This window comes from Henckelia pumila, chromosome 4, assembly GCF_033568475.1.
Source record: "Henckelia pumila isolate YLH828 chromosome 4, ASM3356847v2, whole genome shotgun sequence".
In the NCBI taxonomy this organism is placed as follows: domain Eukaryota; kingdom Viridiplantae; phylum Streptophyta; class Magnoliopsida; order Lamiales; family Gesneriaceae; genus Henckelia; species Henckelia pumila.
Genome location: NC_133123.1, coordinates 154,668,088 through 154,693,744, shown reverse-complemented (window position 1 = coordinate 154,693,744; position 25,657 = coordinate 154,668,088). Strand labels below are relative to the sequence as shown.

The following is a 25,657-nucleotide window of genomic DNA, read 5'->3' as shown; positions in this document are numbered from 1 at the left end:
ATCTCTCTCAAACACTACCTAAAAGACTTTAATCCAGATTCTGTTTCAATGTTCTCGTACATTTGTTTAATGAACAACCAAAATCCAGAACTTGTTCAGTCACATTCAAATCGGTATCCCGTTTCCAAATTATGAGTTAGAAAATTTGACTATTACCCCTTAAAATCTCAGGATATCCCAAACTTTCGTAAAATTATTTCTCAAAAAAAAAAAAAGATTTTGAACTACAAAATACTGAATTTTTTAAGATAAATATTCACGACTTCATGATACATTTTTCTTGGATGTCCGATCCTGCTATCAAGAAGAAAGAACAAAATCCAGCAAATCCTAATTATAATTGTGTTGGGCCCCGTTCCATTTGAAAAAAAATTGGGTTGGGCCTGACTTTGACTATAAGTTGAAATTTGTTTGTTGGCGTTGGGCTTTAGATAAACCTATTTGTCTCTCTCTCTCTCTCTCTCTCTCTCTCTCTCTCTCTCTCTGTTTTTGTTTTTGTTTTTTTAATTTTAAATATGAAATACCTGTATGTTCTTCAAACCGGCTAGCTAGAGTTTTCGTTTCTTTCAGGTTCTCTCTCGCAAGAAATTTTGTATCTTTCAATTGAAATATGTTTCCATTATTTAGATTAGGTTCGTGATTGTGCAACATTTTCTTACTAGCCGAAAGTTGGGTTCTTTTTCATATGCCACCAATCTGTTTGACATGCAAAAACCAGCTTGTGTTTTACGATGTCTGATCTCATCGTGTTATGCATATTGTATGGATAAATTATAATTTTTGGATGTTAAGGAGTTTCCAGCTGTGCATCAGATTATTGTACACGCATGTTTGGAGACTTAAATTTTGCGGCAATGAATTGATAGCATAAGGATGGATTATCTTAACTGTTATCAGCTTTGCGGGTTAAAATTTAGTCAAACAAACATTCTTAATATTGCAGCTTTTTATGGGTTTTTTGTTGATTAAAGTAATTATCGTAAAAATTGTTCGAAAAATCGAGAGTCCAGCAATGGCGGAAGTGATATATATATTTTGCAGCTTTTGTGAAATCTATGTATAAATAGTTTGAACACTTGTTGATTTGGGTTTTTTTGTTGATTAAAGTAATTATCGTAAAAAATGTTCGAAAAATCGAGAGAGTACAGCAATGGCGGAAGTGATTGAGTCACCGATTGAAGTTGTAGACAAAGACGAAGACGGCAGAATCCAGCCTGGAAATTTATTGAGGGAATTAAAACTTTTAAGATGGCATTTAAGAAAATTCTTGCTAGCAAGAGCGGTTGGGATTCGGATTTGTTGGTAAGCAGAATTTCTGGAACACTGCACTGTGGTGAAGGGAGTTGTATCACAGTAATTGTATCACAGTAATTGTAATAATTTTCTAGTATATTAGAGATGTATTCTATTGTTTTGTTAAAAAAAAATATGTTTGGTCGAACAAAATAGAGCTCTTTAGGAATTAAATCACGAAGTTTTGTTTGCAGGGTCCTGTATTATCGGCTCGTAAGAAGCTTTTGGGTGAAAAGCTTGTTGGAGAAGAATCAGAAAGTAAAGTAAAGGCAAAGGCAAAGAAAGAGAAGCATTTGGTATTGATTTTATTGATTTAAACTTGGTTTAATGATGTACTTTGTTTTTTTTCCTAATTTCTCTTTGATTGATGGTGTGTTTCATCGATTTTTTTGATGACAAGAAAGTTGAGAAGGGACATGTGAAACCGGCTAATTACTTGGATTCCCATGAAAATTTTCTATTAGGAGTTTCTACCAAAGGAGGTACACATTGTTTTGTTGCTTAAAATGACCCAATGAGCTCATTTATTTTTGTCGAAGATACTGATTTGATCTTATCATTGTCATGTGTACTGCTGGGTGTTCAGTGGTCAAGTTGTTCAATGCTGTAAGTTTTCATGTCATCTTTGTACCATTACTAGTGTTCATGCTTCCATTTTCTTCAATTTTTGCCCTTGTTCATAGCACAATTTGCTGCATTTTGTATCTCTGCCTCACACAGGTAAACAAGGCACAAAATACTCATAAAGGCTTAAATCCCTCAAGAACATAAGATAAGAAAAGTATGTGATTACGATTTTGCTTTCTATTCCCATATACTCGTTTCTTGGTATTTCTTTATTTGGTCCACTTATTCGTGTATATCAAATTAAAATTATGATATGTAGTTGACCTCCATTGAGGAATAGAGGTTTATGTGCTGATTACTTTATTGTGGAACATGAAGTTGGTTCGTATATTTTCAATTTTGGAATATGAAGTCATCCCATGAATTTCAAATTGTTTAGAACTTAAGACAGGTTTGAGAAACAAATTGTATCTGAAGTGATAAGAGTTATGTTTGTAGTGTATATCGTAAATTTTGAGGTGGTTGCGACTAAGTGAACAAATCCAGAGGTACTGTTTTGTTTTATTTGAAAATCAATTATGGGTTTTGAAGAATATTTGATTTTATTTTCGAAAAGAAACAAATTTTTACTGAAGATGTATCGTGTGAGAATGCATTGGGTTATTTGAGTTTTTAATAATTTTTACGGTGTTTTGGAATTTTGAAATATAATTTCATTGCAATTAAATATAATATAATAATTGTGTTGTTTTGAGAAGCGATCCATCTTGGAGGCTGTCTCGACCGCCATTTAGAACACTGGAAAACATGGTGTCAAAATTGTCCTACGTGTTTGGTGCAGCATGGGTTCATTTTGGGAACATGAGAATCTCGCGGAATTTAAGTCAAACATCGGTGTGTGGTTTCATATTTGATGACTAAAGACCGATTCATTATTAATTTTTGAAACACTTGGTTCCTCTTATCTGTTTCATGTAATTTTTATGCAAATAACTATCAATCTATGTGATGAATGAAATATTTGAGGACTTTTTGCCAAGGTATCAAGTTTTAGCATTCGGTATTCAGATCATATTTTTTTGTTGCATTATGTCATATCTGATTTTGTTGCAATAATCATCATGTAAATATGTCAGTAATGAGGAGGCGGAGCAAAGAAGCCTTTTTTTCTGAGTTGGGCAAGACATCGTCACAATCTGCCCAGGCTGCTGCTGCTAAGGTTCTGGTTATTAACTCATTTACCATGTGATTAAGCGTGTTTTTTTTTTCACGGGAGCCACCCAATTCCTTCTGTTCCTGGTTAGACTTTTTCGTGGTTTGAAATCTTGCAGGTTGGTACACCCAGTGGTTCTATGGATGAAGAAGTTCCATCTTGGGCCCCTCTGCGTGATGATTACATGCTAACACAACCTAGATTGAAAGATTGGGATAAGATGCAGGTAATCTTTTCTTTGGTCGTATGTTTTATCACTCCGTGAATTCCTTAGACGGCTTCAAACCACCTGGTTAAGTATCACTTAATAATTTATCCCCATGTTATGGTAAATTTGTTTTCCAAACTTTACATGATACATATGTTTGTGTAGGTTATGTTATGCTTGTTGGAAAAGTAACATGACAAAAGGGGTTGATAGAATAATTATTGATGTTTAAAAATATCAAATTGATTGGTTGCTTGAAAAGACTAGAGGAAACTTTTAGTATGAAAGATGAAATCCATGATTTCCTTAAAAGGCAAAGAACAAAATTGTACTTGGCTGAATCTGCGGCCATTTATGTTTCGAATAGACGATCACGATCAACTGCTAATCAGTTGTGGAAGTTATTTATCTCTATTTTTCCATATTAAAAAATTTGGTCATTCTATGTGCTTTCAGGATAAAAATGTTGTTGATGACTTTGGGGGACAATTAGCCACGGATTCACTAGATGATGATTAATAGTTTCGACTCTGAATAGGCTTAAAATTGGTGTATTTAGCTTGCATGGACAATGTCTTAATGATAGTTTGTTCGTTCTGACAACAGTGATTTTTATTGATGATTTATTGATGATTTGTTTTAAGTTCGACAAAAAGGAAGTAAAATGCAAACAATATGCCATTCACCAACTTATGAACATTGCATACCCTGTCACACTTGTTCCTATTATGATAGTATGTGACATATATATTGAAACAAATGATTTGTCGAGCTTTTTCAGCTTTTTCAAAATTATTATTTCTCGATGTGGAATTGATTGATAGCATTTAGAAAGCAATTTACGTTGTATTTTTTTTCGGCTTATGAACATTGCATACTCAACATGTCATACTTGTTCCTTCAATGATAGTATGTGATCTATATATTGAAACCAATGATTTGTCGAGCTTTTTCAGAATTATTATTGCACGATGTGGAATTGATTGATAACGTCTAGAAAACAATTTACGAGTACTTTTTTTTTAAAATACAAGTATTATTTGTTCTTTTTAAAGTAAAGGTTGATCCTTAAAACATATTTTTCGTTAAATTTTAGAAATAAGTTCAAGTAGATATGTAAAAAAAATTTCTTCTTAATTATTGATTTTAGCCGGTGGATTTAAAAGATATGGTCTAGACAGTGTTTATATTTTTATTAATTCTTTATTTTAGTCGGTGGTCTAAAAGATAGCATCAAAACTCTGAATTTTTCAGGTTGATTTTTACCTTAATTTTTAATTTGGTTTACAATAACAAAACCATTGCCTAGAAAATAAGGAAAAAAATCATTAAATGATAAGTTAAGTGATCATTGTATAATAATAATAATAATCATCATCATCATCATCATCATCTTTATAAAAGCATGAATGTTTGCAATTGTGAAATGTTCATTTGGTATGATGAAATGCTCTTCGTTAGAGCCATACTTAGGGTCTTTATAAAAGCATGAATGTTTGCAATTATAAAATGTCCATCTATCATTGATTGTGAAATCATATTGAGAACTTTTAGCTTAAATGGATGATGTGATTTCTTGATAGTTAATCTGTGAATTATATTGTGTAGTTGATGTCCATTGAGAAATAGAGGTTTATATGCTAATTATTTTATTATGGAACTGAAATTGGTTTGTATATTTTGGAAATGAAGTCATCCCATAAATTTCAAATTGTTTAGAACTTGAGAAAGGTTTGAGAAACAAACTGTATCTGAGTGATAAGAGTTATGTTTGTAGCGTGTACCGTAAATATTGAAGTGGTTGTGACTAACTGAACAAATCCAGAGGTATTGTTTTGTTTTATTTGATGATCAATTAATATTTGATTTTTTTCCGGAAAGAAACAAATTTTTACTAAAGATGACATATCATGTGAGAATGCATTGGTTTATTTGAGTTTTTAATAGTTTGTTACAGCATTTTGGAATTTCAAAATATAGTTTCATTGCAATAAAATAAAATATAATAATTGTGTTGTTTTGAGAAGGGATCCACTTAGGCGGCCGCCTCGACTGCCATTTAGAACACTGAAAAACATGGTTGTCAAAGTTGTCTTAGGTGTTAGGTGCAGCCTGGGTTCATTTTGGGAAAATGAGAATCTCTCGGAATTTAAGTCAAACATTGGTGTGTGGTTTCATATTTGATGACTAAAGACCGATTCATTATTAATTTTTGAATTGGTTCCTTTTATCTATTTCATGAAATTTTTATGCAAATAACTAACAATATATGCGATGAATGAAATATTTGAGGACTTTTTGCCAAAATATCAAGTTTTAGCATTCGGTATTCAGATCATATTCTTTTGTTGCATTATGTCATTATCTGATTTTGTTACAACAACCATAATGGAAATATGTCATTAATGAGGGGACGGAGATAAGAAGCCTTCTTTTTTGAGTTGGCAAGACATTGTCACAATCTTCCCAGGCTGTTGCTAAGGTTCTGGTTATCAACACATTTACCATGTGATTAAGCATGATTTTTTTAAAAAAAAAATCGGGAGCCACCCAATTCTTTTGGTGGAGATTGGACTATATCGTGGTTTGAAATCTTACAAGTTGGTACACCAAGTGGTTTTATGGATGAAGAAGCTCCATATTGAGCATGATGATTACATGCTAAGACACCCCATATTTAAAGATTGGAATAAGATGCAGGTAAGCTTTTCTTTGATCTTATGTCTTATCAAACTGTGAATTCCTTAGTTTTCTTCAAAACCGCCTGGTTTAGTCAAGTATTACTTAATAATTTATCCCCATGTTGTGGTAATTTAATTTTGGTTCTTTTTTTAGATTTTCAGACAGAAGGACTAGTTAGTTAATATCTGATGTGCGCAGTGTTATTGAGAGAATTATTGTTTAGTACGTGATATCCTACACAAATAATAAATTAAACACTGAGAGCACTTAAATAGTGATATGGTTTATGGTAAATTTGTTTTCCAAACTTGACATATGATAGATATGTTTGTGGAGGTTATGCTATGCTTGTTGGAGAAAGTAGCATGACAAAAGAGGGTTGCTGGGTAATTATCGATGTTTAAAAATATCAAATTGATTGGTTGATTGGAAAGAGTAGAGGAACCTTTTAGGACTAAAAATAAAATTCATGATTTCCTTAGAATGTAAAGAACAAGATTGTGATTGACTGAATTTGCGGTCATTTATGTTACGAATAGACGATCAACTGCTAATTTATTGTGGAAGTTATTTATCTCTATTTTTTCCATGTTAAAAAGCTTGTCATTCTATGTGCTTTCAAAATACAAATGTTGATGACTTTGGGAGACAATCAGCCACGTATTAATCAGATGATAATTATTAGTTTCGACTCTGAAATAGGCTTAAGATTGGTGTATTTAGCTTCCATGGACAATGGCTTAATGAAAGTTTGTTCGATCTGACAGCAGTGATCTTTATTGAATATTTATTTTAAGCTCGACAAAAGGGACAAAAAAATACAAACAATGTGATATTCACTGGCTTATGAACATTGGATACTTGACATGTCATACTTGTTCCTACTATGATAGTATGTGACCTACATATTGAAACGAATTATTTGTCGAGTTTTTTCAGCTTTTTCATAATTATCATTGTCCGATGTGGAATTCATTGTGTGAGACCCCGTTTCTAATCTTCTAAACTCGAATAATTAACTACAATCGAACACTGAAAGCCGAGGACTCGAATAATTTTTTTTTTTTAAAGACCCCGCGCTCGCGCGAGATCTTCATCTCGCGCGCGCGGGCTAGCTCGACAGAGCCCGACGGAAGACCTCGCGCGAGATACGCCCCTCGCTCGCGCGCGGGGTTACAAGACAGAGACCGCAGGGGATTGCTCGCGACCGCGCGAGGTACTCAGCTCGCGCGCGCGCAGGCAAAATAACCCGAGTCCCCCCAGGCCTCCCCTGCGCGCGCGAGGTAAAGCCTCGCTCGCGCATATGCCAATCGGACAGAAATTTCCAGGCTTTCCACAAGCCAAACAAAATCATTTCCAATCAATTCAAAACCCATGCACACATACATATCAACATTAGGCATACAATATTCTAAGTTCTGCCCAACATACATATCAAGTTCGACGATAGGGTTCATTCGACTAATCAAAATAATACAAGTCCAAAAGGCACAACCCTACGACACACGGTGTCTCACTTCTATATTTCTCACCCCGAGCTAACCCAGACGACTCGGTCCGGCTCCTATTCCTCCTGTTGTCAAGTACACATACAAACAAAAACAACAACCGGATAACCCGGTTAGAAATATAATTTTTAAGTAAAAGAGACAGACATACAATATCAATTAAATATCTCATATCGAAATGTATCAATAAATAACAAATCAAAATGAGAATGAATGTATGCATGACTTCAAAACTCGGGATTATCAAGTGAAATAATCGAAATATCAATCGGTACTCGGTTGGGATCCTGGGGCCAAGTCTTCACGAACAACTCACCGACACACCCATTCGGGGTGGATGTCGTTCAACTCAACCCCTAGACTTCAGAGCAATTATAAGAAGTATTCTACCACTTGGAAAAACTCGAAATCCAAAGTCATTCCAATATAGCTTCCTAAATCGTCTAATTTCAAAACGAATCGAATATTCGGCTCAATATAAATGCAAATGTAAACAATATAAATCAATCAAGTTCACACCAACAATTAACATGCAGTATGTGATTTTCGGGACTCGAGAATCAATCGAACTCGAGTATTCAACCTTATTCAATTCAATGTCGTCTTTTACCTTTCAAGTTCGTCGAGGATTCAAATCTGAAAATAACAACGAACTCAATCAATATCGAATCGAATCAAAACGAATCAATACAAGAAGTTCAATACTATACCGTCTTCAACTCTCGAATCGGTTCAAACTCCCAAGTTCGTTCCAAACCCAAATCTTCAACACAATCTGAAAACGTAGAACATACGGATTCGATATCAATCTACTAATTCAAACAAACCCGGAAATCGAACCGAAACAACACAACCGATAATCCAAAACTCGATTTCGACGGCATAACGGCTATAAACGGTCAAACCAAAAATCTCCAATCAACAATCATCAACAATACAACTCAACCCAACTTCCAATCCAACAAAACACAACCAAATCCAACCAAAATCCAAAACCCATTTTCAAAAATATGCTCCAAAAATCATATAAAACCCAAACTTCGTTTTTTTTTCCAAACCAACTTCGAATACACGGTCTATGCTAGCTCAAAAACATCATACCCGAAAATTATCAAATTCTGACAACCCAACAAAAATCAAAATTCGTGGATCGTAGCAAAACTTACGTCAAGACGAAGCCCTCGTTGTGGTGATCATGAATCTCAACTCGAAACGAAAATCTGACGGTCGGATTGTGCGAATCAGAGGAAGGAAAAGCTTGAAAAATCGATGGCCATGGTTACTCGGTTCACGCGCACGGGAGAGAGGAGGAAGGAGAGAATGATGAGTGATGGTGAGATGATAGGATAGGTAGATAAGATATTATACAATCAAATAATATATTAATCCCCTCTTTTGACTATTCAACATGCTCAATTGCAATCCGGTCCCTGAAACTCCAAATTAAATCGATTCAATCTTGGCTCAATTAAACTCCAAAATAAATAATAATCAATTCTGCTAATCACGAAATAATTAATTTCAGGGCTTTACACATTGATAGCATCTAGAAAGCAATTTACCTAATATCTTTTTTAATGGATAAAATTTTAAAATACAAGTATTATGTATTCTTTTTAATGTAAAGGTTGAATATTAAAACATATTTTTCATTAAGTTTTGTGTGAATATTACCAATGATAACCCTTGAATTGATTTTTTTTTTTTTTGTAAATTCATTGGTAATTTCAATTTAAAAAAAAAATTATCTAAACATTAAATTTGTTAATATAATTTTTTAAAAAATAAAATTGTTAATATACTAAATTTTAAAACACACAAAACAAATCATCACTTCTTAGAAGCTGTTTTTAAAAAGTTTATAAGTCCATCCAAACACTTTAATAACTTTTTTAAAAAATAAAACTTAATTTATAAGCTTCTAAAATGACCTATAAACTTATAAGTTGTTTTTAATAAGTTTAGTCAAACACTCTTTAAGTTTTTAATAGTTGTTAAAAGTCTTATGCTTGAGTTTTAAGTATTATTTCTGTAATGATTTTTTTTACTTCTATATATTTACATTTTTATAGATAAAATATATCAAATACACATTTTCTTTTTACAATTTCAATGAAAAATATTTTTTTGTATGTCAAATATATATTCACTTTTATGTATCATTTTTTTTTAAATATTTTCTAAGAATTATGAAGATGTCCATGTAATATTTAATCAAAATAATATACAATTTAAGGGTAAAATACCAAATCCACAACGAAAGTTATTTTAGTAATAATTTTTTTGCTCATTATTTTTAGATTCATGAGAATTATATTTTGGCAAACTGTTATTTCTATAATATATTTTTATTATCAAATATCTATTCAATTTTGATATATTATTATTTTCAATTTTTTTAGAATTATGTTGTAACCCAATGTTATTTTTATATAAATACTTTGTTGTTCACATGTTGATTTTGTTGTCTTAAATTCATATAAAATACATTAAATCAATCAAGTCATTGAAAACGAATTTGTGTAATAAAATAAGAGGTGAGGATGATGATGGTGATGACGACGACGAAACTACTAATTAATATAAAATAATATCTTTTAAAATAAATAAATGAAAAAAATATAAAAGAAATTTTTTTTGAAGATAATATTTTTTTATATATCCTCCTATATTCATGTAGGTGATATTTAAAAAAAAACAGATTTTAATTTAAAAAAACAAAATAAAAACGGATCAATGAAGTTGAACGTAATAAAATTATGATAATTACATTGATAAAAAATTAACTATATTAAAAAATTTATGCTCTTGCTTAAAATTCTAAAATAAATTCTCACGAAAAGATGAAAAAAATTGGTAGTCGCATAAATTAACATGTCATTAAGTGTCAAAAATATTGAAAAAAAATTGTTATATAATAAAGACATATATTAAAATTAAGTTAATCAATATAAATAAATTAAATATAGTTATGGAAAATTAAAATTATAATGTAATTCACATTTTTAGCAAAACAAACTTTAACATATATCCAAACATAAAGTCTTTAGTTACTATTACTCCATTACACTTTTTTTTTTTTTTTGGACAGAATACTCTATTACACATTTAATACATCTAAAAAATTAAAACAAATATATTATTTGAAATTTCAATTATAATTATTTTATTTTTATTATAATTGTGAGTGAATTTAAAATTATTTTTTATTTGAGATGATGATTGAATATAAATGAAAAATTAAATACACATTCATTACTCATTATGCAATAAATTATTACGGATTTATTAACTAAATAACCTTCATTTGACCATAATTTTTAAATATAACATTCTCAATTTTTACTCCTTAAGGTTTGACTAAAATCTTAATTCCTTTTTGCCCTTGTTTTTTTAACTCATATTTTCATAATTGTCCATACATATTTTTTTTATCCATACACAATTTGAAGGTAAAATTATAAATTCGAATTTTTTTTGCTCATCATGCATATAAGTTCCTTTAGCTACTATAAGAAATATAATACATCTCAAAGTGTATAAAATTTTATAATTAATTAATACACTAATTAGAACAAATTTTTGGTTATTTTTATTTTAAATATTTGTGTCATTAGTAATCAATGACCCTTTATTTTTTTTCCACCTATCAAAATGTAAAATATTTTGCAATATAAAAATATTTGACTAAATATTGTTTGTAAAATTTTATATTATATAGTATACATAGTATATCAATAATTAATTTTGAGATTATAATTGAATATAAATGAAAACTTAAATACACCTTCATTATACATGATATAATAAATCACTATTTAAGGTTAAATAGTAATCCCTTTTTTCCCCTTGATTTTTTACCTCATTTTTAAATAATTTCCCATAAATATTTTTTTATCCGTACACAATTTGAGATCAAAGTTAAATCTTAATCCATATTTTTTTTGTTTTTTTACCTCATTTTTCAATAATCACCCATATATATATATATTTTATCGATACACAATTTGAGACCAAAGTTATAAATTTACAACTAAAATACTTTTCATATCATTCATATTTTTATAGTAGAGATTTTTTTTTTCACATATCAAAAAGTTAAATAAGACAATATATGATAATTATTGTTTGAAGATAGCATAACCTTGAGTTATAAATAATTCTTATTGATTTTCTAATACTTGTCAAGAGTCTTATATTTGATCTTTAAATTTATTTAGGTAAATGTGGATTATGTTTTGACATTTGTTTTCAATAATTATCTTTTATTTTTTTTATATCAATGAATTTAATTTCTATTTCTACCAATAAAATAAGAATGATTTATTTAAAAAATTGAACAACAATTTATAAGAAAAAATAGATAGTAGAAAAACTTTATATTTACAATTTTTTAGATAAAGAAAAAGCAGACCAAAAGATAGAATTAATGGAAATACGAGATGATGCAAAATTATCACTCTACAAAACAAAAAGAACAAAAAGACAGATTAAAGATCAAATGAAGAACATGAAGACAATCAAAATAAACAAGAAAACATTTAAATATAAAATACCTAAAACTAATAAAAAAAATATTAATGTCTTTAATTATAATTTTAGTAATAAAGCATAGAATTTAGCATATAAAACTACATTTGGTAATCTATATTATTAAAAGAACAAAATGATAATTTATCATTTTATTTAAAATTTAATCAACTCATCATACTTACTGGTATCTAAAATGTCCCAATACTAAAAGCAAAACTCCCAGTGGAAGGCACGTAAAAAACTAAAATTACAATTGGCCAAACTTTTCTTTTTTTTTTTTTTTTTTGGATAGTTCAAGTACAAGAATCTCTTTCGTAATAATTCTTCAAAACAAAAAATGTTGATTGTCATGACTCATGAATGACACGAAAAGCATCGTTTCCATTTTCATGTTGATGCTTTCGAATTTGGTTGGCTGAGTCCACCAACGATTTTTTACACTCCACCAACTGGATGCATTGAAGCGTATCTATTTCTCCTATGCCACTAGGAATCTCATCAATCAACTGGACACAAGCCAGAATCAAGGTTTCAAGGCATGGGAAGTGCTCTTTTTCCGTTTCCCACTTCACCACACCATCTAAGTCAGAAGCAAAATACTTGAGTTGAAGAAATTCACCTTCCACTGTCGTCCACTCGGAAAGTTTAGTGCCACAATTATCCGCCATCTCGAGTTCTTGAAGATTCGGGAGCGATCCAATTATGGCCATGTTTTCCCAAGGCAATGGGACTCCTTCCAGAGATAACTTCTTTAGAGCCATTGGGAAAGCATGGTTCCATGTCATTGAGGAATGACACCGGTCCTGATCCTCCACAGTGATTTCTAAGTGCTCGAGGTTTCGTAAATTGGAAAGGTTGTCGAGATTAAAATCATCCCAATCACGATCCTGCATATCATATTCAACCTTCAATTTCTTCAAATTCACGAGTATTCTGGTGATCTCTTCCGCAAATACAAAATCCGTCACAGTCTCAATTGTTTGTAGATCACTTTCATGAACTATTCCCATGTCAGAGGGATGGTAGGATAAACGAAGAGCATCGTTGTGAATGATCAGATGCCTTAACTTGGGCATCTTTAAAATTTCATATTGTAGTTCTTCTGATGGGAAAGATTTATCACGAACAACTAAATTTTCAAGATTAGGAAACTTTGATATTGCGGCTGGCAATCCCCCGCACATGGAAAATTCTAAGTACCTTAAATTATGGAATGTGGAGATTGTATGAGAAAAGTTCGTCCCACTTACGCTGGGTGTATCAAAGATACAGATGTGCCTAGACCGTACATATAGTTTTGATATAAAATATGTATGGCGGAATATTAGAATTGATCGAACGCTCGAATCTAGGACTTCCCATTCTTTATCTTCATCGGTGTTTTGAATTGTGAGGCGTCGACATGGATTCTCTATGAATTCTGTTGGTTTGGATGACACATGACGATGAAGAAACCCCTCTTGTTCAGCTTTTGTTATGCAAATCTCCCTCAACATATCATGGATTCCAATTGTTTTGAGTGTACCATCCTGCTTTTTCTTGTTCACTAACAGCAAACTTCTGTTCACAAGATCCTCCAAATAACGTTTCCCCACATCTTCCAAGAATTTGAACCCATCGTTTGGTTTCAGAAATCCCTCGGCAACCCACAATCGGATTAGCTTAGAAACCTTGATTTTATAATCTTCTGGAAAAGCCGCAATGTATAGGAAACATGGTTTTAGTCGAAGAGGTAACCGATCATAACTAAAACAGAGTATTTTTGAGCATTCAAGTGCAATTGTAGGCTCTCTAGAATTTATATTTTCCAAAATATTTTCCCATACTTCTTCTCTCATCCCGTTGCCTGAAGAAAGAAGTAGTCCTGCAACCACTTTGATGGTGAGTGGAAGTCCACTGCAATTTTTCGCAATCTTCTTCCCGACTTCCACCAGTTGGAGTGGAAAAGATTGTTCCCCAAAAACACTTTGTTGAAGTAGTTTCCAACTTTGATCTTCATTCAAACACTTCATTTGGTGAACCCATGGATTATCTGAAGATCCTGCATAAGAGGCCACATCTAAAAGCCTGGTGGTTAACAAGATTCGACTTCCACTACCATCATCTGGGAATATCATCTTCAAATCATCCCAAGCCTTAGTACTCCACATATCATCAATCACAATGAGATATCGCCTACCCAAGAGATTTTGATACACCAGTTTTGCCAGTTCTGCTTCGCTCATATCAGATTGTTCATTATTGAGGGACTTGAAAAGCCCTGAAAGAATCTCTCTCCTTTGATACTCTTGTGACACTGTGATCCATGCGCATTTGTCAAAGTACTGAGAGAAGAGTGAATCCTCGTAAGCTCTTCTAGCAAGAGTCGTCTTCCCGATTCCTCCCATCCCCACAATTGGGATGATTTGAAGCTTAGCAGAATCTTCGTATAACCTTTCTTTGATTGAATTCAAGTCATCATCAAATCCCACAACCATGTTTTTGGCAGTGGCTTGGACAGTAGATAAAGAATCAACAGGAGAAGAATAAGACAGGGATGGGAGATCTTGAGCTGTGTCACTGTTGTTCATCTTCTTCGTCTCTCCCAAAATAAAATCAATTCTTTCAGACGCCATGGTTAAGTCTCGATCCAAGTTGATACAGAACTCTGAAGAAGAACTCTCATCGTCATGATGGGTAGTTGATACAGAACAATAATACGAATCCATGAAATCTTGAGCTTCATATGCCGCATTTCTGATCCCATTTCCCACGCAATCAATTGTTCCCAGATGCTTATCTGAATAATCTTCAAGGAAAGTGACGATAAAATCAACTTTTTCATGGAGAGAAAGGATTATTTCTTTGTGAAGAGGATCGATGTAATGTTGAAGATCCCCAATCTCTCGCAGTGATCGAGCAAGAGCAAGAAGCGCAGCGTAAGCAGCGGCCATTGGAAAAAATGAGAGGCCGCACAAGGACAAGGACAAGTTGATAAATAGTTGACTGTTTGAGTACTCCTTCGATTAATTACAAAATTAATTATTTTATTTAGCAAAGAATAATACAATTATACCGCTTTTTTTTCATAAGCACAAATATATATATATATATATATGTGTGTGTAATTAAATAATTAAATACATTGTTTAACTGAATTAATTCAATAAATTTAAAATAAATTGAATAATATATATTATATCAATAATAATGTACTAAATTTTCAACCAATATTCGATAAGCTTAAAATAAATCGAATACTATATTAATAATTATATACTAAATCTCCAACCCATATCAATAACGCGTTTGCTATAAATTATGTTACTTTAGTTTTTTCATGATCTTGTTTATTATTTTTATTTGTTATTTAATATAAATATTAAAATTAATATTAATTATTGAAATAAATAAGAACTTCAAATAAATTAATTAAAATAAAAAATTGAACACTAAAATTAATTTATTTATTTTTTTAAAAAAAGTGGACCAAAATATATATATGAATGAACCATTTGGCAATTTTTTTAGAAGATGACATTTTCCTAATTAATGGTGTCCTCTCTCATGGAGAAATCTTTCATTATATGGAGAAAATTGGAGATGACCGAAGGAAGAAAGCTCTAGGAAAAACATATCTGATTCTCATGTCACGCCTCAAGTCTAGCCAGAGAACCACTGACATGGTGTTTACTTTAACTATAATTTGGATTCAGTCTCTTACTTCAAATATAAGTTAAAGATTCGGTCAATTTCTTTCATTGATAAAAATCAATACAAAATGTTAAATATATGATACTAATATATGATATTTGAATATTAACAATTTCATATTTGATAAAAAAAAATTAAGATTTTAAGTATAATACTGAAACAACTTTTTTAATATCAAAAACTTACTATGCATACATATTATGTAAAAAATATTTATATTAAAACACTTGTTCATTATTAATCAATAAAAATATTAGTATTTTGAGAATCACAAAAATTAAATTTTATGTGCACTAATTTAAGAAATTTGAGATTAAATATATTTATAACATCAATTGCATAAAATTGAGTACAAAATCTGAATTTATATTTTCAGTTTTACAGAGATTAATATAACACAAAATATGTATACCAAAAAAACATGTTTTTAAACCCAATCTAAAATAGTTAATACTGAAATTTTATATATTTTTGCTTTGTTTTCAATTTTTTATTCCTATTTTTTACTTTGAAAATAATTTGTGAGTTCAGCGATTAAATACAAATCTTTTCATGAATCAAGATTGCAGAAAAAATAAATTTCTTAGGGAAACTGAATCTCAATCAAACATATAACATGTGGAATTTTTTTTTAACCAATTAACTCTTACTTTTAAATAAAACTAATTAAAGTAATATAGGAAGTGACATAAAGAATTTTATGAGCATGATAAATTATAAAATAAATAAAAGGGTAAAATAGTAAGTTCACATGCAATTGAAAGTATATATATATATATATATATATATATATATATATTATAAATAAGTCACTTTCAATTGCATGTGATATATATTATAAATAAGTCACTTTCAATTGCATGTGAACTTACTATTTTACCCTTTTATTTATTTTATAATATATATATATATATATATATATATATTATCAATCGATCAAAATTTAAGAGCGATTTTGTTAGGTTTTTTACATGTTAATTAACTTCCATGCGATATATATATATATAATATCAATCAAAATTATAAGAGCAATTTTGTTACATTTTTTATAAATTTTAATTTAATTAACTCCCATTCGATGTTGCGAATATGCATGTTAAAAAATTTCTTCAAGGATTCTTCTAGGAATGCCTCCCGAGTCCCGACAAATTCCGCATGCATGCTTACAAAGTCAGTTCTACTAATTCACTGGCTAAGGTAGTGTTTGCAACAAATATTATGAAAAATAATCAATTATTTTAGAGATTGCAAACACTATCTAAATCAAATGTAAATTCACAAAAAGCTCACATTCCCTTGGTTGATTTGATAATGCATTAAAATTCTATGATATTCAAATCCTTTGAATATTGAGTGATTCGAAATTCATTATGATTATTATATTTATAATGTAAATAAGTAAAAGATGGATTTGAATTTCATTATTTTAGATTACTTTTGGTTAATTAGATGAGTTTGAAATCCATGTATTTTAATTATATAGTTTTATTATTTAATGTGGAAAAAATAGATCCAATCTTAAATTTATACTTACTTGTCTACATATTAGCGATACAAAAGTATAATGAATTTCAATTATATTATTAATTTTTGGGTTAATTTATTTTTCTAAACAACAAAAATGCAATTGAATACATTTGAAATACATGAATTCGAAATTCATCGATATAGAACCTTAAGTTATTTGAATAATGAAAATAAATTGAAAATCATAGATTTGAAATGACTTGATCCAATTGCAACCTAAATGTTATTTTCATCGAACCAGAGAGAGTGGGCTGGAAGATAATCTGTGGATCTTAAACTTGATTTTGGCACATTGTTATTGTATTAATTAAATAAATTGATTTACCAATCATTTAGTAGTCAAAATAAAACCAAAAAATATTCATATTCTAGAATCATTTTAATTAAGAATATCGTACACAATCACATTCCATATTATTCTGAAAATATATATATAGATTATCTATTACTCAGACACTAGCAGAACATATGAGAGGATTCTAAATACTAACTTTTAGCCATTGGATATATTGCATAATCCTAGTCATTGGTCAATGATGTGCCATTGGTATAAATAGATCTCATAATTTGATTTGTATCAATAACTTAGTTTTGGTGATGTGTTGAAAACATTAAGTTAACCTGAAATGAAATTCATCATAGTAAAATCAATAGACTACCAAACAAGCACTCTTTGCTTATCTCTAATATTAGCATATCACTATCAACTACTGAATTCAGCGGATCTTATATTCAACCGATTCTTAAAATAAACATAACGTATTATATTCAATAATTAATTTGAAAACTATATCATACTTTAAATATTTCTTTTACATTTAGTCGGTAGATAAGGTTGGTCTTTTTTAGTTAATTGACTAAATGATAACTTGACTAACCAAAACTGAAACGACCAAATTTTTTAAAATAGCATATGCGGAAATTTTTTTTTTTTTATATCCTAAGTGAAATAAATGTACATACATGCCCATACATATATGCACAACAATAAACAGATTTAAAAATAACTTAAATAAAATGCAACATTTTATACTTAAATATCTGAGTCAAACGTAAATAAAATACTGTCAAACAATTAACTTAAAAGTTTGCATGCAATAAATTACTTACTAAAAATAGTATTAAAATTTGCCACTGAAAAGACTTAAAAGAATTAAATAAATAACAGAGTTTAAAATTCTTAAAAATATTCATAATGACTCAAACGACGGCTGCGGGGGATCACTGCCTGTCCGCTCATACGTCCTCGCCGCCAGTAGGTACTACATCTTCCTCTACGTACTCACCTGCACCATATAAGTGTAGTGAGCCTAGAGTCCCAACATGCTAACATAACAAGGATTTAAAATAATTTAAATCACTGAAGTACTAATACATAACATATACATGAATGAGCATGCTTAAAAATCGTGAATCATAACTTAAAATCTTGCTTAAACTTGATCTTAAATATAATCATATAATACATACATAAACATTGTTGAGCATAACATTTTTCTAACATCGCATGGTCATATCCATAGTGTAACCTTAAACTTAAATGGTTCGACTGATCAGTTTCTTAAAACCAACGTACGCGGCGGTGACGAATCACCTCTTGCTGGTAGTAAACTACCCTTAAATTGACAGTAAACTGCCCTTAACATGTGGGGGCTTGCCCCCCCTTAAATTGTCACACTACTTCAACTTCCAACATAAAATTATTTTCTTGCTCAACCTTAAACATTAAATAATGCCATAAAATTATTTCATGAATGCATGTACTTAAATAAAAATGTGTGTCCTTCATATATATTTAATTTAATTTTTATACTAACATATAAATACTAAAATAACTTTCATGCATAAAATAATTAAATATATAATTAAGACACATGCAATTTCTCATGGTTTGTACTGAACTGCTGACCCTAACACTCAAGCCCATTTTCTTAAATTCTGGCTCATTAACACTGAGGCTGGCCCATTAACACATTTCTAAGCCCAATAAATCAATTAAAGCCCATTAGCACATACTTGGCCCAATAACAACTTAATCTGGCCCAATGGGCCCAAAAGCCCAAAGACTGGCCCAATAACTTCCATGGGCTCCCAAGCCCATAAAAATTATTGGGCTAACTTAATTTAATTTAATTAAGCCCAATAATAATTAAATTCAACCCAAATAATTAAATGAAACCCAATTAAATTTTTGGATTTAATTAGGCCCATTTAACCCTTAATTAAACTTAAAAATAAAAATACCCAAGCCCGACTCACTTAACCCAAACCCAGACCCAACTAACATAACCCATGACTATCCAGACCCGACCCGGACCCAAAAACCCGACCCGGACCCACTCAAAACCCTAACCCGATCCCTACTTCCCTTTTCATGCGGCCGCGAGCAGCAGCCCTTCTAGGGCTGCTGCCGCCCAGCTCTGGCCGCCCCTGGCCGAAGCTCTGCCCCCCAGACGTGGCCCACGTTTGGGCGGTCCTAACCTGACCAAGGCCCGGACCCCATGCAGCCCATGCACAGAGCACTGAACCCCCTTCCATCAAACTCTAAACCTATGCCCCCAAGCCCGATCCTGCACCAGCACTCGAGTCCAGACCACCCTCACACGACTTAGGGACCCCTGACCAGTAGCTATACTACCATGGAGGGAGAAAAGCGTGAGCTTGAATGAAGAAAGCACATGAACGAGCATCAAGAACAAAACCGTCTCATTTTTCTGAAAATCTATGAACAAATCGATGCATACACAACACACACATAATAATCACTGATATAGTGCGAAAAAGAGGAAGAAAACATGCCTATCACCGACGATGAGAGCTAGAATGCGTAGGCAATGATTCCGGGACGACGGGACGATGACAACCACTTGAAGCTTCAACAAAAATCGGCTATGGTGACTTAGGGCCTGCTGGCCGATTGGGAAGGTGATGGAGGCGGTTATGGGCGCTTAGGGTGAGTAGAAGATGGAATGAGCGTGTGATAGGGGATTTGGGCGATGGTTTGGGTAGTTTAGGATAATAATTTTGGAAAAATAGATAATCTAGGAGATAATAACATAATTACAAAGGTTCCTAAGTTTTTAAAATATTGATAACTTAAATAAAATATCACAAATCTCGAAATATTAAATTAGGGGATTTTTAAAGATAATAAAAAGTCAATAACATGGCTTAATTTGGATAAAAACGGACTTCTAAAGTTATATAAAATTAAATACTGATAATTTTGAGGGCATAAAACTCAAAATAATATTTTTGGGCTCTAAAAAGACTCATAAAATAATTTGGGTAGAAAGTTGTCATCTCGTCCGTCCATGGTCCCGTCTACGCGATAAAATAACTAAATTTTCATAAATCATGAAAAATCTCTAATTATGGGTTAAATGCTTAAAAATAACTTAAAACATGCACGAATAATTTCATATAATTATTTAACCCATAATCTAAAATTCTAAATAAATAAAATCCCTAATTATGCATGCGAATTTACGTACTAAAAATATTGGGTGCTACAATTCTCCCCCCCTTAATTTGAATTTTGTCCTCGAAATTAGAGTACTTACTCGAATAACTCCGGGTAGCGAGTCCTTATGTCTGCCTCGGTCTCCCAAGTGGCTTCCTCCTCGGAATGATTCTGACACTGGACTTTGACCATCGGTATGACCCGCGTCCTCAATCTCCGCTCCTTTCTGGCTAAGATCCGAACAGGCCTCTCCTCAAATACTAGATCCGGTGCTAACTGCAGAGGTTCGAAATTTAGTATATGCGCCGGATTCGAGACGTATCTCCGTAGCATGGATACATGAAAAACGTTGTGCACTGCCGCAAGCCCTGGTGGCAAAGCCAAACGGTAGGCCAACGTGCCAACTCTCTCCAAGATCTCAAATGGCCCAATATATCTCGGATTCAACTTGCCTCTGCGTCCAAATCTCATCACCCCTTTCATAGGTGATACTTTCAAAAACAAATTATCACCCACTGCAAACTCAAGATCTCGTCGTCGAGTATCAGCATAACTCTTCTGACGAATCTGAGCTGTCCTCATACGATTCCGAATCTGAATCACAATGTCTGCAGTCTGCTGTACAATCTCGGGACCCAATAGAATCCTCTCTCCAACCTCATCCCAATGAATAGGAGATCTGCATCTCCTCCCATACAAAGCTGCATAAGGAGCCATACCTATAGACGCCTGAAAGCTGTTGTTATAGGTAAACTCCACTAATGGCAATCTCGTCTCCCATGAGCCCTGAAAATCGATGACAGAGGCTCTCAGTAAGTCCTCAAGAATCTGTATCACCCTCTCAGACTGACCATCTGTCTGGGGATGAAAAGTTGTGCTGAACAGTAGTCGAGTCCCCAATGCTGTATGTAGACTCTTCCAGAACGCAGACGTAAATCTCGGATCTCTGTCTGACACAATCGACACTGGTATGCCATGCAGTCTAACAATCTCCTTGATGTAAAGCTCCGCATACTGTGTCAATGAGTAAGTTGTCCTCACTGGCAAGAAATGTGCTGACTTTCTGAGTCTATCCACGATCACCCAAATAGCCGTGCAACCTCTGGCACTTCTCGATAAACCAACTACAAAGTCCATCGTAATGTTCTTCCATTTCCATTCCGGAATAGGAAGAGGTCTAAGAAGTCCTGCTGGACGCTGATGCTCTGCCTTGACCTACTGACAAGTCAAGCACTCTGACACAACTCTCCCGATGTCTCTCTTCATCCCGGACCACCAATACAATAGCTGTAAATCTCGGTACATCTTCGTACTTTCGGGGTGAATGGAGTATGGAGATGTGTGAGCCTCTGCTAAAATCTCAGCTCTCAACTGATTGACGTTCGGTACCCACATCCTACCACGGTACTGAACAATGTCATCCACAACTATATAAAGAAGACCACCCTTGGCCTCATCTCTCTGCCTCCAACGCTGTAACTCCTCATCAGTAGGATGTCCATCTCTGATCCTATCTCGTAGAATCGGCTGCACCGTCAACACTGACAAGCTCGGTGCATGACCACTCGAGTAAAACTCCAAATAAAACCTCTGAATCTCGCTCTGCAGTGGTAACTGCACTGTCAAACACGATGCTATTGACGACTTCCGACTCAAAGCATCGGCCACTACATTAGCTTTACCTGGATGGTAGCTAATGTCACAGTCATAATCCTTCACCAACTCCAACCATCTCCGTTGCCTCATGTTCAACTCCTTCTGAGTGAAGAAGTACTTGAGGCTCTTATGATCAGTGAAAATCTTGCACTTCTCGCCATACAGATAGTGCCTCCAGATTTTCAAAGCGAAGACCACTGCTGCTAACTCCAAGTCATGTGTCGGGTAGTTCTGCTCATGAATCTTCAACTGCCTCGACGCATAAGCAATAACCTTACCACACTGCATAAGTACTGCGTCTAACCCTAGCTTAGACGCGTCGGTGTATACCACTAACTCCTCGTGTGGTACTGTCATCGCTAAAACCGATGCGGTAGTGAGTGCTTTCTTCAGCTGATCGAAGCTCCTCTGACAGTCTGAACTCCAAATAAACTTCGCATTATTCTTGGTTAAGGAAGTCAAGGGTACTGCAATAGAGGAAAAACCCTTGATGAACTTCCTATAATATCCTGCCAAACCCAAGAAACTGCGAATCTCCAAAGCATTCCTCGGAATACCCCATTTCTGCACTGCCTCAACCTTCGAATGATCAACTGCAATCCCATCTCTCGAAATAATGTGGCCAAGAAATGCTACTTGCTCAAGCCAAAACTCGCACTTGCTGAACTTGGCATACAAACGCTGCTCCCTCAAAGTCTGCAAGGCTGTCTGTAGATGCTGCCTATGCTCCTCAATGCTCCTAGAGTAGATCAAGATATCATCAATGAAGACTATGATGAACTGATCAAGATACGGCTGAAATACCCGGTTCATGAGATCCATGAAAACCGCTGGAGCATTGGTCAGCCCAAATGGCATTACTAAGAACTCGTAATGCCCATAACGTGTCCGGAAAGCAGTCTTGGACACATCTGCATCCCTAACTCGCAGCTGATAATATCCAGATCGCAGGTCGATCTTGGAGAACACCGAAGCTCCCTGCAACTGATCAAATAAGTTCTCTATCCTCGGCAGTGGGTACTTATTCTTCACTGTGACCCTGTTGAGCTCTCGATAATCGATGCACAGTCTCATACTGCCATCCTTATTCTTCACAAATAACACTGGAGCTCCCCATAGAGAAAAGCTAGGACGAACAAATCCTTTCTCTAATAACTCCTGAATCTGTTCCTTCAACTCTTTCATCTCGGTAGGAGCAAGTCGGTACGGTGCCTTTGAGATAGGCACGGTGTCTGGCACTAAGTCGATACTGAACTCCACATCTCTCACTGGTGGAATTCCTGCAACATCCTCCGGAAAAACGTCCGGAAAGTCACGAACCACTTCTATCTCTGATAATGATCTGCTAGATGGTTCTGAGGCCGTGACAATACTCGCTAGAAAACCTCGGCAACCCCGTCTCAACAGCTTCCTCGTCTAAATATAAGATATCACCTGAGGAATATCACTGCTCTGAGATGCATGGAAAGTAAACGGGTCGCCTTCCGACGGTTTCACTGACACTGTTCTCCGACAAAAATCAATCGAAGCTCCATTGACTGTCAACCAGTCCATACCCAATATCAAATCAAATCCGCTCAACGGCAAAACCACAACATCTGCACGAATGGAGTGCCCCTGCAGCTCCAACTCCAGCTCTCGGATGACACTAGAGGTAGTAATAATCTGTCCTGACGGCATAGTGACATCATAACCATTGTCGGCAATCTCAGAGGAAATGCCTATCCATCTGATAAATTCCAGGGAGATAAACGAATGCGTAGCCTCTGAATCTAGCAACGCAAACGTGGAGTTGCCTCCAACTAGAATTCTCCCTGCACGCAGAAGAATCCCAACAATTTCATATCACTACTAAACTTTCCCCCAAAGATGAGTCACTAATAACCCTTAATTCTAATCACAAGTAAAACATGCTTCTTATTCTAACATGCAGATAGGTAACCAAATAACAAATTATTCCACAACAAAAATCGAAAAAATATTACCCAAAAGAAGAAATCATAAAATGCTAGGGGTAAGATATACCGGTGATCAAGGAGGTATCTGGGTCTGCCTCCTCAGCCTGCATCACGAACACTCTCCATGTAGTGTTCTTCTTCCTCGGAAAATTGGCCATCTGGTGCCCTGGCTCTTTACAATGAAAACAGACGCCTGCTCCTAGAAGACATGGTCCCGGATGCATCTTCTGGCACTTCGGGCAAGTAGGATGTCCTCCAGTATTAGGGGCCCCGCCCTTAGGCTGCTGTCTCTGCTGCTGTGGTTTCTGCTGGTTCGGGCCCTTAGACGGCCCAGTAAACTGCTTCTTCGCAGGAGGCTGCGAAGATGGTCGCTGATACCCAGACTGAAACTGCCTCTTACTCTGCTGCTCCCTCTGGATCTCTCTCCTACCCTCCTCAGAACGCAAGGCTCTACTGACTGCAGCCTTATAAGTAGGGACGTCCACCATGCGAACGTCATGCTTGATTTCTGCCCTGAGCCCCTCAATAAACTGTCTCATCTTCTCAGGTGCACTGTCAGCAATCAATGGAACAAGGTGACAGCCCCTCTCGAACTGTCGGATGTACTCCACAACGGTCTTGTCCCCCTGTCGGAGACTCATGAACTCTCGGATCATGCGGCTGCGCACGTCCTCAGTGAAATACTTGGAGTAAAACATCCTCTGGAAGTCTGCCCAAAGCATAGTAGTCAGATTCACTCCTCATGATGCACTCTCCCACCATAAGTCTGCATCACCCTTCAGCATGTACACTGCGCACCTCACCTTGTCCGCATCAGTCAACCCCATATAAGCAAAGATGCTCTCCAAAGAACGGATCCACCCCTCAGCAACAAGTGGATCTGTGGCACCTGTGAACTCCTTCGGTCCCTTCTTCTGGAACCTCTCCGCCACGTCCTCATCATGGGAAAGTCTTGGACGTGCCGCCTGCTGCTCCAACAGAGCAGTAATCCCAGCCATCATGTTTGCATTGGCTTGCTCCAATGCTGAAAGAGGGTTCTGCGGTGGTGGGGATCCCTCACGCCTGTTAACTGGTCTCGGAGGCATTCTGCACCACCACATATTTTTTTACGTAAATCGTTATGCATAACTAAGTACTTAAAAAAAAAAAATTCTACTAACATAAATACTTAAGTCTTAAACATGCTACTACTAAATCATACTAAAAGCAATTAAAACTTACAGACCGATAGCGTGGATTTCTGAGCTCGCATAGCAGTGATGACCCCACCAAGAACGCGTCTCTGATACAAATTGAAACGACCAAATTTTCTAAAATAACATATGCGAAAATTTTTTTTTTTTTATCCTAAGTGAA

The 25,657-nt window shown here is 34.1% G+C and overlaps 2 protein-coding genes across 10 annotated transcripts in view; one reads left to right on the top strand and one right to left on the bottom strand.

The window, feature by feature from the left end:
- The first annotated feature begins 450 nt into the window (after window positions 1–450).
- The window catches only part of LOC140863536 (uncharacterized), a 30,516-nt gene continuing 5,309 nt past the window's right edge, over window positions 451–25,657 (top strand). The window contains exons 1-10 of one of the 9 annotated variants that reach the window (XM_073267029.1): window positions 451–570; window positions 972–1,302; window positions 1,488–1,589; window positions 1,694–1,775; window positions 1,880–1,899; window positions 2,014–2,074; window positions 2,997–3,079; window positions 3,192–3,299; window positions 3,738–5,981; window positions 12,495–12,629. In XM_073267029.1, coding sequence (XP_073123130.1) covers window positions 1,249–1,302; window positions 1,488–1,589; window positions 1,694–1,775; window positions 1,880–1,899; window positions 2,014–2,064 — 309 coding nt within the window. In that variant the 5' untranslated portion in view covers window positions 451–570; window positions 972–1,248 and the 3' untranslated portion in view covers window positions 2,065–2,074; window positions 2,997–3,079; window positions 3,192–3,299; window positions 3,738–5,981; window positions 12,495–12,629. The other 8 variants (XM_073267027.1, XM_073267024.1, XM_073267025.1 and 5 more) reach the window with 8 other exon arrangements.
- LOC140862135 (putative late blight resistance protein homolog R1A-3) lies at window positions 12,188–14,937 on the bottom strand. Its single transcript, XM_073265138.1, has one exon. The coding sequence runs from the start codon at window positions 14,935–14,937 to the stop codon at window positions 12,352–12,354; it is 2,586 nt and encodes an 861-aa protein (XP_073121239.1). The 3' UTR covers window positions 12,188–12,351.

Excerpts from the sequence above, each read along its gene's own strand:
- LOC140862135 (XM_073265138.1), bottom strand. The coding sequence starts at position 14,937 with ATGGCCGCTGCTTACGCTGCGCTTCTTGCTCTTGCTCGATCACTGCGA.